A 14,146-nucleotide genomic window follows, 5' to 3' on the forward strand; every position below is an offset into this window, starting at 1 on the left:
GCGAGGCAGCCAGCTGTGGCCAGCGAGGATCGTGCTGAATGATGCGTACGGTTCGGCTCGGCTCGGCCGGAGCCAGTAGAGCTAGCACTCTTGCAGGCTAGCAGCGTGACAGACAGGGGCGTGGCCAATGCCGCAAAAGTTGCCAAAATTATTACGGGCCTGGCCCCACCACCCAACGGCTACCTCGCCTTCCTACGTGGGCGCCCGGCGCCCTCGTGTCACGTGCCACCCTTCCTCCGCAAGCCGGCTCCCACCCCCACACTACCAGCTTGCCCCGCCTATATAACGCGCGCCAAGGCCCTTGCCGGAACAATCACGGTTCACACGGGGCACACGGCGAGCTCAGTACAGTGAGGAGGAGCACTGAGCAGGCAGTAGCTAGCGTCGTTACGGGTTGGCGGCAATGGCGTGGTGGAAGAACGGCGCATTGGTCGCCGCGGCGTCGCTCGCCGTGGCCGCGGTGGTGTGCGCCGGGGTGGCGGCGGCGGCGAGCAAGTTCGACGACGTGGTGCAGCCCAGCTGGGCCAACGACCACGTCCTCTACGAGGACGACCTCCTCAAGCTCCGCCTCGACAGCTCCTCCGGTACGCTCCGTCCTCTCGCTGCACAGGCGCCGCCAGCATTTGTCTCAGTAACAATGGAGCTCTTTTGCTGATGGCTTCTTCTTGTCTGCATTTTCATTTCGACAGGCGGCGGATTCGCGTCCAAGAACAGGTTCTTGTACGGCAAGGCGACCGCGGATCTGAAGCTCGTGCCGGGGGACTCCGCCGGCGTCGTCACTGCATTCTATGTGAGTGAGTGCAGGCCCGCCTTGCTTTGCCCCGATGTTGCTCTTCGTCTTGGCATTGCCATTTTCATCTGCTCGTGACATCTGCCCCGTGAACTGCTGCATTCATTCTGCATTAGGAAACAAGAATATGCATCTTTCAATGTTGATTCCATTATAAGGATTAATCTGAGTAAAATGGGGATGGGTCGATGGGACATGCTCGCCATGTCTGTCATGGTCAGGCCATGGATGCTGCCAAGCACCTATTTACAAACAACACGGCACGTGAACAAGCTCAGCAACAGAACAACTTTCTTAAAAGCTGCCACTTTAAACAAAATAACCCTGAAAGATTTACCCCCGTTGAGTTACCACTTATTACTACTAATGCTTAGTGCTTGACAGTATTTGCATCTTCAACCTCGAGTAACTAATCTTTGTGATGTGCTTGTATGATGGACTTGCAGCTGTCGTCGGCGGGGGAGAAGCACAACGAGTTCGACTTCGAGTTCCTGGGCAACGTCACCGGCGAGCCGTACCTGGTGCAGACCAACCTGTACATCGACGGCGTGGGCAACCGGGAGCAGCGCATCGACCTCTGGTTCGACCCCACCGCCGACTTCCACACCTACGCCGTGCTCTGGAACCCCAGCCAGGTCGTCTTCCTCGTCGACGACACCCCCATCCGCGTCTACGACAACAAGAACGCCTCCGCCACCAAGCCCAAGGGCCACCACCGCCACCCCAACGCCACCACCACCCAGGCCCAAACGGCGTCCGCGTTCCCGTCGCCGCAGCCCATGGCCGTGTACAGCTCCATCTGGAACGCGGACGACTGGGCCACGCGCGGCGGGCTGGTCAAGACGGACTGGTCGCACGCGCCGTTCGTGGCCACGTTCCGGGACGTGCGCGTGGAGGGCTGCGCCTGGGCCGCCAACGCCTCCGACTCGGACGCCGGCGAGGTGGCGCGCTGCAGCGGCAGCTCGTGGGGCAAGGAGGGCCGCTACTGGTGGAAGGAGAAGGACATGCAGGAGCTGTCCGTGCACCAGAGCCACCAGCTGGTGTGGGCGCGCGCGCACCACCTCGTCTACGACTACTGCGTCGACACCGACCGCTTCCCCGTCCAGCCGCCCGAGTGCGCCGGCCGCTGATCCGCCGCGTCGTCGCCGGCCACCTCCGTCGGAATCTTAATTAGTAGAATGGATCCATGACATCGATGGATCGTCGCAGCTGCTCGTTTTCAGTTTCGATTTAGGTCCGCACGTCTCTCCGATGAACTTCGACCGTGTTTGTTATCTCTGCCTTGTAGTTCCGTTGTTATGTGGAGGTGTTTTTTGTATAAATTCGTCCGTGGAAATGATGCTCTTTTCTCTGTTCCCCAATGCAATATCTGTTCGTCCGTAGAGTATCTTCTTTGATACCCGTTCCATGTTTGGAGGACAATGCTCAAATTACGCTCTTGATACTGCGCTCATCCATGCGATGTTGTTCCATGTCTAACGCACCGTGGTCCTCTTATCAAGGTTCGATCCAGTACTTGGTACACTTTAATCAAAGGTAGCTCAGTAAATAGAAGGTACAGTTCAGTAACTGGTGGTCCATTTGAGCGAGTACGTAGATGCCACTGCTTGGCTGCAGGAAAGGCCCAAAAAGGATAAGGCGTCAGTACTGATGAGGCTCACAAGACAATAGAGAATCGTTTGGATGCATCAGCCTCTGTAAATCTCCCTCGTCACGAGCTCCCTATCTTTTTACCTTGCTGCTCATGATGGTAGCATTGGTCAGAATGGACCAAGCAGCCTTTCATTTTTTTTCTTTGGCCCAGCCGCATGAGATGATGGGAGTCGGCTCGCCTTTCGTTCACAAACTTTGGAGCTCTGCAGCATTCGAGTGAGCGCACAGTCCCTCCATGGATGGATGGATGCCATCAAGCACCAACGAAAGGACGCTGCATCTTTGTTCTTCTTCAGGGAGTAGAGGAGGACCGTGGGGCATGTGGAATCGATTGATTGGCATGGCACGCTCCGTGAAGAAGTGCCGCGTGTGTGTCTTGCACGGAAAAGGATAGGCAGATGCCTTGTCACTTGCCAGGGCGGAATAGATGCAGCCAAATTTATCCACGGGCTGTGTTCGCTTTTGAAATGCAGGATTTTTAGTTGCGGGCAAGAGGCTTTGAACCCTCGAACTCTGCACAGCTGCCTGAGATGATGGGGGCTCAGCTCGTCTTTCTTCACAAACTCGGCTCGGTACAAAACCCCACGCCTGTAAACATGGTCGTCCTCTCGGTTACAAAAATGCGACTGTGGGATTTCGAACTATATTTTCCTTTCTTCAGATTTTAAAATTTCAAATTATTTGGATTTAAACAAAATTTCCGCTGATTTTTCTCAAATAAAATTACGTATATTTATTTTGCACTATATTTTCTATATCCAGCTTTTTAAATTTAAAATCTCTCGAACTCAAATAAACAATTAGTTGATTTGTCCGAAAAAATTACGTACATTCATTCTGACATATATTTTCATTTATCAAGATTTTAAAATTTAAAATTATTCGAATTCAACCAAAATTCCGTTGATTTGTCTGAAATAAATTTATGTACATTCCTTTTACCCGGATTATTTAAATTAAAACAAAATTTAGTTGATTTTTCCGGAAAGATTACGTACATTCATTCTGAAATATATTTTCTTTTATCTAGATTTTTTAATTAAAATAACACGAATTCAGACAAACAATTTGGTGATTTGTTCAAAAAAAAATTTACGTACATTCATTGTGCACTATATTTCCATTATCTAGATTTTTAAATTTTCAATTCCTCGAATGGAAACAAAAAATTAGTAGATTTGTCCAAAATAATTATGTACATTCATTCTAACCTATATTTTCATTTATCAAGATTTTAAAATTTAAAATTATTAGAACTGAAACAAAATTCCGTTGATTTGTCTAAAATAAATTTACGTACATTCAGAATGAACTATATTTCCTTTTACCTGGATTATCTAGTGATAACAAAATTTTAGTTGATTTCTCTGGAAAATTTACGTACATTCATTCTGACCTATTTTTTCTTTTATCTAGATTTTCGAAATTAATATTATTTGAATTTAAACAAAATTTTCATTGGTTTCTCTCAAAGAAATTTACGGACATACATTATGAACTATATTTTCTGTCATCTAGATTATTCAAATGCAAAAGAAATTAGTTGATTTGTCCGGAAAGGTTACTTACATTCATTCTGAACTATATTTTCTTTTATCTAGATTTTGAATTAAAAATAACAGGAATTCAGACAAACAATTCGTTCATTTGTTAAAAAAAATACATACATTCGTTCTGAACTATATTTTCTTTTATCTAGATTTTGAATTAAAAATAACATGAATTCAGACAAACAATTCGTTCATAAAAAAAATTGACGTACATTCATTGTGCACTATACTTCCATTATCTAGATTTTTAAATTTTAAATTTCTCGCAAAGGAACAAAATTTTAGTAGATTTGTCCAAAAAAATTACGTACATTCATTCTGACGTATATTTTCATTTATCAAGATTTTAAAATTTAAAATCATTCAAATTCAAACAAAATTCTGTTGATTGGTCTGAAATAAATTTACGTACGTTCACTATTGACTATATTTCCTTTTACCTGGATTATTTAAATGAAAATAAAATTTTAGTTGATTTGTCTGAAAAATTGCGTACATTCGTTCTGACCTATATTTTACTTATTAAAAAAAATTCAAATTTAAAATTATTCCAATTGAAATACAATTTTAACTGATGTTTCCAAAATAATTTATGTACATTCATTCTGCACTAGATTTGTTTTATCTAGAATTTTTAATTGAAACTTATTTGAATTCAAACAAAAACTTAGTTGATTTGTCTGAAAAATTTACGTACATTCACTCTGCACTATATTTTATTTTATCTAATTTATATTTAAATTGTTTGAATTCAAACAAAACTCAAGTTGATTTGTCCGAAAAGTTTATGTAGAATATAAGTTGTTTTTTACATAAAAAAATAAAGAAGAATACATAAGATAAATTGTGTTTATTTCTTGAACTATGATTGTGGCCGAATGGTTGGCTTTCGAATACGCAGCGAGCTTATGAGGTCATAGGTTCGACCTGTGGCTTCTGCTTTGATTTCTATTTTCATTCGTACGGTTAATCATATATACTCAATTGGCCATCTTATATATACTTAATTGTGCTCGATAAATGTTAAACACAAGTTGGTTGCTATCTATGCTAGGCGAATCACATCAGGTCATAGGTTCGAATCCCACCCACCCTGCAGCATTTTCATTTTATTCAATGATTTTTTGCATATAAATAAATAAAATGCGAGGGTGCTTACTGAAAAAAATATTGTGTGCACATTACCCACCGCCTCAGCCACTGACAGCGAACCCTAACACGTAGGCATGCCACGCATGCACGGGATAAAACTTGATACGGTAGAAAGCACCATATACGAACGGAAGGACAAGTTAGATGACCAAAAACACGTATTTTACAAGTTTACACACCAAACTGATCGTTGCGTGCAAGTGCTATGACTCCCGGGGTATTTACTGTGACGCCCCCGATTTGACCGTACACTAATCATGCACGCAAATGTGTACGATCACGATCAGGGACTCACGGGAAGATATCACAACACAACTCTACAACATAAATAAGTCATTCAAGCATTATAATACAAGCCAGGGGCCTCGAGGGCTCGAATACAATTGCTCGATCATAGACGAGTCAGCGGAAGCAACAATATCTGAGTACAGACATAAGTTAAACAAGTTTGCCTTAAGAAGGCCAGCACAAAGGTAGCAACGATCGAAAAGGCAAGGCCTCCTGCCTGGGACCTCCTAACTACTCCTGGTCGTCGTCAGCGGCCTGCACGTAGTAGTAGGCACCTCCAGTGTCGTAGGAGTCGTCGGCGACGGTGGCGTCTGGCTCCTGGACTCCAGTATCTGGTTGCGACAATCAGATAGATAGGAAGGGGGGAAAGAGGGAGAGAAGCAACCGTGAGTACTCATCCAAAGTACTCGCAAGCAAGGAGCTACACTACATATGCATGGGTATATGTGTAAAGGGGCATATCAGTGGACTGAACTGCAGAATGCCAGAATAAAAAGGGGATAGCTAGTCCTGTCGAAGACTACGCTTCTGGTCATCTCCATCTTGCAGCATGTAGAAGAGAGTAGAATTGAAGTCCTCCAAGTAGCATCGCATAGCATAATCCTACCCGGCAATCCCCTCCTCGTCGCCCTGTTAGAGAGCGATCACCGGGTTGTATCTGGCACTTGGAAGGGTGTATTTTATTCAGTATCCAGTTCTAGTTGTCATAAGCTCAAGGTACAACTCCGGGTCGTCCTTTTACCGAGGGACACGGCTATTCGAATAGATAAACTTCCCTGCAGGGGTGCACCACATAACCCAACATGCTCGATCCCAATTGGCCGGACACACTTTTCTGGGTCATGCCCGGCCTCGTAAGATCAACGCGTCGCAGCCCTACCTAAGCACAACAGAGAGGTCAGCACGCCGGTCTAACCCTATGCGCGCAGGGGTCTGGGCCCATCGCCCTATGCACACCTGCACGTTGCGAGCGCGGCTGTGAGCAGACCTAGCAACCCGCACGATCACGGCGGTCACGTCAAAGCGGTCCAACACGGCGCGCGCCACTCAGTCGCTGACGTCAAGAAGGCTTCGGCTGATACCACGACGCCGGGATACCCATAACTACTCCCGCGTAGATGGCTAGTGCGTATAGACCAAATGGCCAGACTCAGATCAAATACCAAGATCTCGTTAAGCGTGTTAAGTATTCGCGAACGCCGACCAGGGCCAGGCCCACCTCTCACCTAGGCGGTCTCAACCTGCCCTGTCGCTCCGCCACAAAGATCCACTTGCGGGTACTCCTACGAGCCGACCCGACTTTAATCATCACATGTGTCATTTATATAGTATATAAGTATAAACCCGTGATCACCGCCCAGGTGATCACGGCCCGATAGTATAGCACAGCAGACGGACAAGAATGTTGGGCCACTGATGGAAAACTAGCATCCTATACTAAGCATGTAGGTTTGCAGGTAAAGGTAACAACAGTAGTAGCAAGGATAGACTATGCATCAGGATAGGATATCGGAAAGCAGTAACATGCTACACTACTCTAATGCAAGCAGTATAGAGAAGAATAGGCGATATCTGGTGATCAAGGGGGGGGGGCTTGCCTGGTTGCTCTGGCAAGTAGGAGGGGTCGTCGACTCCGTAGTCGAACTGGGCAGCAGCAGTGTCGGTCTCGTAGTCTACCGGAGAGAAGAGGGGGAAGAAACAGTAAATACAATGCAAACATAAGCATGACGATGCGTGACATGACAGTGAGCGGTGCTAGGGGTGTCCTAACGCGACAGTAGGTGGTACCGGTGAAGGGGGGGAACATCCGGGAGGTATTCCCGATGTTTCGCGTTTTCGGACAGACGGACCGAAGGGGGAAAGTTGCTAGTTCGATAGGTTAGGGAGGTGTGGTGGACGAACGGACTGCGTATTTGGATTCGTCTCGTCGTTCTGAGCAACTTTCATATAGAAAACATCTTCATCCCAGTTACGGTTTAAAAGATATGAATTTTCAAAGTTTATTTGAATTTCTGGAATTATTTTTATTAAGAAAATGAATTATGACGTCAGCATGAGGCAATGCTGACGTCAGCAGGTCAACAGGTCGGCTGACCAGTCAAACCAGACAGGTGGGTCCAGTGGGACCCACATGTCAGCCTCTGCTAGTCTAATACTTAATTAAACTAATCTAACAGTATAATTAGAGGGGTGGGCCCCACATGTCAGTGAGTGATTAGTTAAAATAATTATTTTTATTTAGAAAAAAATTTCTTTTTCTTTTCTTTTTTTATGTTTTTGCGGCGGGGCCCGCATGTCAGTGACACTGGGCTGCCCAGTCAGCAGTTGACTGGGTCAACCCAGTCAACTGGGGCCCGTGGGGGCCACTGGCAGTGAGCCAGGGGTGGGGCCCGGTGCAGATGGGCCACGGGTCCAGTGAGGGGGGAAGGGCCTTTTCCCCTTTTCTTTTTCTGCTCTGTTTGTTCTGTTTTCTGTTTTTTTATTTGTTTATTTCCTTTTCTGTTTTATTTCATTTAAAAGTATTTAGGTATTTTATAAAAATGTGTTTTCTCCACCATAATTACTAGTGTAATATTTGGCACCCACTGAACATTTTTGTTTGAGTTTTTGAAAACTTTTATTTTTCACTTTAATTATATTTGAAGTTTGAACTAGGAGTTTGAAAAGGAAGGTGATTCAAATGTGATCAAGCCCTGTTTAGCAACATGATTAGCTTAATCACAGGGAGTTACTGTAGCATGGTTCCCAGGGTGTTACATTTACCTCTTAAAACAACACTATAGGATTAGTATTAGTCCTTTAGATAACGCTGGAGTACCCGCCACCTGGAGAAATCCACGCTTTTTGATGCATTCACAGTGCCCCCGCTGCCTGCCTGACGGCCTTCCCTCCTGTCCGGTCGCGTTATCCTATCCCTTGACGCTCCATGGCTCCGGAGGTCCATGACCTGTGGACCACGGACACTTGGGGCCATCTTTTGTGTATTGTAGTGTCTTTTTGCGTTGTCCCTTGGTGACCCATCTATCGTAGTCCTTTCGATAAGTAAGAGTGTCGAACCCAATGAGGAGCAGAAGGAAATGATAAGCGGTTTTCAGCAAGGTATTCTCTGCAAGCACTGAAATTATAGGTAACAGATAGTTTTGTGATAGGATAATTTGTAACGAGCAACGAGTAACAAAAGTAAATAAAGTGCAGCAAGGTGGCCCAATCCTTTTTTAAGCAAAGGACAAGCCTGGACAAATTCTTATATAGAGAAAAGCGCTCCCGAGGACACATGGGAATTATCGTCAAGCTAGTTTTCATCACGTTCATATGATTCTCGTTCGGTACTTTGATAATTTGATATGTGGGTGGACCGGTGCTTAGGTGCTGTCCTTACTTGGACAAGCATCCCACTTATGATTAACCCCTATTGCAAGCATCCGCAACTACAAAAGAAGCATTAAGGTAAACCTAGCCATAGCATGAAACATATGGATCCAAATCAGCCCCTTACGAAGCAACGCATAAACTAGGGTTTAAGCTTCTGTCACTCTAGCAACCCATCATCTACTTATTACTTCCGAATGCCTTCCTCTAGGCCCAAATAATGATGAAGTGTGATGTAGTCGACATTCACATAACACCCCTAGAGGAGAGACAACATACATCTCATCAAAATATCGAACGAATACCAAATTCACATGACTACTAATAGCAAGACTTCTCCCATGTCCTTAGGAACAAACGTAACTACTCACAAAGCATATTCATGTTCATAATCAGAGGAGTATTAATATGCATAAAGGATCTGAACATATGATCTTCCACCAAATAAACCAACTAGCATCAACTACAAGGAGTAATCAACACTACTAGCAACCTACAGGTACCAATCCCAGACTTAGAGACAAGAATTGGATACAAGAGATGAACTAGGGTTTGACAGGAGATGGTGCTGGTGAAGATGTTGATGCAGATTGGCCCCCTCCCAATGAGTGGAGCGTTGGCGATGACGATGGCGATGATTCCCCCCTCCCGGAGGGAAGTGTCCCCGGCAGAACAGCTCCGCCGGAGCCCTAGATTGGTTCCGCCAAGGTTCCGCCTTGTGGCGGCGGAGTCTCGTCCCGAAAGCTTGCTTATGATTTTTCTTTGGACGAAAGACTTCGTATAGCAGAAGATGGGCACCGGTGGGCCAACAGGGGGCCCACGAGGCAGGGGGCGCGCCCAGGGGGTAGGGCGCGCCCCCACCCTCGTGGCCAGGGTGTGGGCCCCCTCTGGTATTTCTTTTGCTCAGTATTTTTTATTATTTCCAAAAACAACTTTCGTGGAGTTTCAGGACTTTTGGAGATGTGCAGAATAGGTCTATAATATTTGCTCCTTTTCCAGCCCAGAATTCCAGCTGCCGGCATTCTCCCTCCTTATGTAAACCTTGTAAAATAAGAGAGAATAGGCATAAGTATTGTGACATAATGTGTAATAACAACCCATAATGCAATAAATATCGATATAAAGCATGATGCAAAATCGACGTATCAACTCCCCCAAGCTTAGACCTTGCTTGTCCTCAAGCGGAAGCCGATAACGATAAAAATGTCCAGATGTTTAGAGGTAGAGGTGTCGATAAAATAAAATGCGGACATGAGGGCATCATGATCATTCTTAAAACAACAACATATATGGATATTGTCATATGATTTCTTATGCTCAAGTAATAATCTATTCACAATGCAAAGTATGAATCAGAAACTTTATTGAGAAGCAACAAACTATAATCTCAGTCATTGAAGCAATTGCAATTTATCATAACATCAGAAAGAGTCTATGTCAGAGCTTTTCAGCAAGTCCACGTACTCAACTATCATTTAGTCTTTCATAATTGCTAACACTCACGCAATACTTGTGGTTACGGAGTTTTAATCGGTCACAGAGAAAGATAGGGGCTTATAGTTTCGCCTCCCAACCTTTTACCTAAAGGGTAATGTTAGCAATAATAACTCATGCTAACTTACATCCAATTAGATATATATGTCTGGATCTTTCCAACACACAGTGCTTGCCAAAGGATAAAATATAAAAAGGAAAGGTGAAGATCACCATGACTCTTGCATAAGGCAGAAGACAATAGTAAAAGATAGGCCCTTCGCAGAGGGAAGCAGAGGTTGCCATGCGCTTTCAGAGTTGGATGCACAAAATCTTAATGCGAAAGAACATCACTTTATATTGCCACTTGTGATATGAACCTTTATTATGCAGTCCGTCGCTTTTATTTCTTCCACATCACAAGATCGTATAAAACTTATTTCCTCCACACCAATCAATCATACATATTTAGAGAGAAATTTTTATTGCTTGCACCAACGACAACTTACTTGAAGGATCTTACTCAATCCATAGGTAGGTATGGTGGACTCTCATGGCAAAACTGGGTTTAAGGGTATTTGGAAGCACAAGTAGTATCTCTACTTGGTGCAAAGAATTTGGCTAGCATGAGGGGGAAAGGCAAGCTCAACATGTTGGATGATCCATGACAATATACTTTATTTCAGATATAAGAAAACATAACCCATTACGTTGTCTTCCTTGTCCAACATCAACTCTTTAGCATGTCATATTTTAATGAGTGCTCCCAATCATAAAAGATGTCCAATATAGTATGTTTATATGTGAAACCTCTCTTTCCTTATTACTTCCTATTAATTGCAACGATGACCAAAACTATGTTTATCAACTCTCAACAATTTTTAATCATCATACCCTTTCTATGTGAAGTCATTACTCTCCATAAGATCAATATGATCTCTTTTTATTCTTTTTATTCTTTTTCTTTTCTTTCATTCACTCAAGATCATAGCCAAATAATCAAGCCCTCGACTTAACACTAATCTTTATTATATAGCTCACGGACTCGATTACATAGAGGGATCATAAAGCAAAACTCAAAACTAGATCATACTAAAACTTTATTCTACTAGATCAAGATACTACTAAAAAGGATCGAACTAAGAAAAACGGTAAAGATAGGAGATGTGGTGGTGATACGATACTGGGGCACCTCCCCCAAGCTTGGCAGTTGCCAAGGGGAGTGCCCATACCCATATGATTATATCTCCTTTGCTGGTGAAGAAGGTGGAGGTGATGATGGATAGTCGCACATCGAGCGTAAGAGGTCCTCCAACTTGCGGATACACTACTGGAATCAGCTATTTTGCCGTCTGCCACGGCGGACGGCAAAAGGCTCCGGCAAAGTAGGCTACGGTAAACAGCTACTTTGCCGTCTGCTTCCTAGCGGCTGACGGCAAAGGCCCTTTGCCGTCTGCCGCAGACGGCAAAGAGGGCGGACGGCAATAATTGTGCTCTCAGTTCGTTAAGTGGCTAACGGTAGGCCTTTGCCGTCCGCCGTGGACGGCAAACTTTCTAGTGCCTTTGCCGTCTGCCGTATGATGTCATCTACACGTCACTACATGGCAGGCCTTTGCCGTCCGCCGCTGACGGCAAACTCTTTGCCGTCTGCCGCTGTAGGCAAACTGACCAAATGGGTCAGCTCCCAGGAAGCACAGCTGGATGCCACGTGGCCTTATTGCCGTCCGCGAGTTTGCCGCGAGCGGCGGCGGCGGCGGGGGGGTGGGAGGAGAGAACGGCGAGGAGAGAAGAACTGAGTAACTGGCGGGGGGGTACGGGCCGTTAGGTAGTGCCCTCTTTGCCGTCCACCTCTCTTTGCCGTCCGCCCTTGTGCCTCTTTGCCGTCTGCTGGCAGACGGCAAAGAGGTGGGCCGTTAAGTTTTTTCCAAACGGGCGGGGGGTGGGGGCCACCTCACTCTTTGCTGTCTGCCAGCGGACGGCAAAGATTCTTTGCCGTCTGCTGGCTGACGGCAAAGAGCTCGCAGATGGCAAAGAGCTTCTTTGCCGTCTGCCATTTCTTTGCCATCTGCTTTTGGGTAGCTGATGGCAAAGAGCTTCTTTGTCGTCAGCTAGCAGACAACAAAGAGCTGGCAGATCGCAAATTAGCTGATTCCAGTAGTGATAATGCCCTTGAGTGCGATGATATGCTCCTTCAACAAAATATTTTCACGTGTGAGATACTTGTTTTGTATGCGAGCTAACTCAATCATCTTGAAAGCTTCGATCTCAGTTGGGGTAAGAAGATCGTGATCAAGTTGAAGGATGTCTTCTCTTGCCGGAACTTGGTCCTCCATGGCTTTCTTGATCTCTTCATCCTTGTTGATCTCCATGGGTTCTTCCCTCTTCAGCTCTATCTTCATTAGCCAAGCATCGTTGTCACCATTGTTGGAGGAGGGGGACGACATGATGCCTGGCCTTGACAACCCTGACAGAAAATAGCTCGAAACGAAAATAGAGGATATTTGCGTGATACAGGAGTCAAAACCTTCGGGAGATTATATAATGAATTTTTACCGACCAAAATACGTATCGTGCAAGAAAACGGAGTCCGGAGAGCGCACGGGGCCCCACGAGGCAGGGGGGCGCGCCCAGGGGGATAGGGCGCGCCCTCCACCCTCGTGGAGCCCTCGTGTCCTTCCCGGATTGCTTCTTATTTTTCTATTTTTCTAAATATTCCAAAACAGAGAAAAATTGCCATTAGAACTTTTTTGGAGTCGGTTTACTTACCGTACCACATACCTATTCCTTTTCGGAGTCTGAAACGTTCCGAAAAGTGTCCCTTATGTATTCCTCCGGGGCCACGGTTTCAATAACATTGGTTTCAATATTTATGGGATTACCTGAGATATAATGTTTGATTCTTTGACCGTTCACCACCTTCGGATTTGTGCCCTCGAAGTTGTTGATTTTTATGGCACTGGAACGATAGACCTCCTCGATAACGTAAGGACCTTCCCATTTAGAGAGAAGTTTTCCTGCAAAAAATCTTAAACGAGAGTTGTATAGCAATACATAATCACCTATATTAAACTCACGCTTTTGTATCCTTTTGTCATGCCATCTTTTAACTTTTTCTTTAAATAATTTGGGATTCTCATAGGCTTGGGTTCTCCATTCATCAAGTGAGCTAATGTCAAATAACCTCTTCTCACCGGCAAGTTTGAAATCATAGTTGAGTTCTTTAATGGCCCAATATGCCTTATGTTCTAGTTCGAGAGGTAAGTGACATGCTTTTCCATAAACCATTTTATACGGAGACATACCCATAGGATTTTTATATGCAGTTCTATAGGCCCATAATGCATCATCAAGTTTCTTGGACCAATTCTTTCTAGATCTATTAACAGTCTTTTGCAAAATTAATTTGAGTTCTCTATTACTCAATTCTACTTGACCGCTAGACTGTGGGTGATAAGGAGATGCAATTCTATGATTAACATCAAACTTAACAAGCATTTTACGGAAAGCACCATGAATAAAATGTGAACCGCCGCCAGTCATTAAATATCTAGGGACTCCAAACCTCGGAAAAATAACTTCTTTAAGCATTTTAATAGAAGTGTTATGATCAGCACTACTAGTTGGAATAGCTTCTACCCACTTAGTAACGTAATCAACAGCAACTAAAATATGTGTATATCCATTAGAGGCAGGAAATGGTCCCATATAATCAAAGCCCCAAACATCAAATGGTTCAATAACAAGTGAATAACTCATAGGCATTTCTTGACGTCTACTAATATTACCAATTCTTTGACATTCATCACAAGATAAGACAAACTTACGGGCATCCTTGAAGAGAGTAGGCCAATAAAAAACCGGATTGCAATAC

General features: G+C 44.6%; 1 protein-coding gene across 2 annotated transcripts; it reads left to right on the forward strand.

Annotated features, from left to right (window-relative positions):
* The first annotated feature begins 290 nt into the window (after positions 1-290).
* Positions 291-2,126, forward strand: LOC109745447 (xyloglucan endotransglucosylase protein 6). 2 transcript variants are annotated; one of them, XM_020304565.4, is made up of 3 exons: positions 291-584; positions 690-794; positions 1,237-2,126. In XM_020304565.4, the coding sequence occupies exons 1-3, from the start codon at positions 404-406 to the stop codon at positions 1,962-1,964; spliced, it is 1,014 nt and encodes a 337-aa protein (XP_020160154.1). In that variant the 5' UTR covers positions 291-403; the 3' UTR covers positions 1,965-2,126. The 2 variants fall into 2 exon arrangements, with proteins under 2 accessions (XP_020160154.1, XP_020160155.1); XM_020304566.4 differs by having other exon boundaries at positions 690-790.
* Positions 2,127-14,146: the final 12,020 nt, after the last annotated feature.

The sequence above is a fragment of the Aegilops tauschii genome, chromosome 2 (genome assembly GCF_002575655.3).
Source record: "Aegilops tauschii subsp. strangulata cultivar AL8/78 chromosome 2, Aet v6.0, whole genome shotgun sequence".
In the NCBI taxonomy this organism is placed as follows: Eukaryota; Viridiplantae; Streptophyta; class Magnoliopsida; order Poales; family Poaceae; genus Aegilops; species Aegilops tauschii.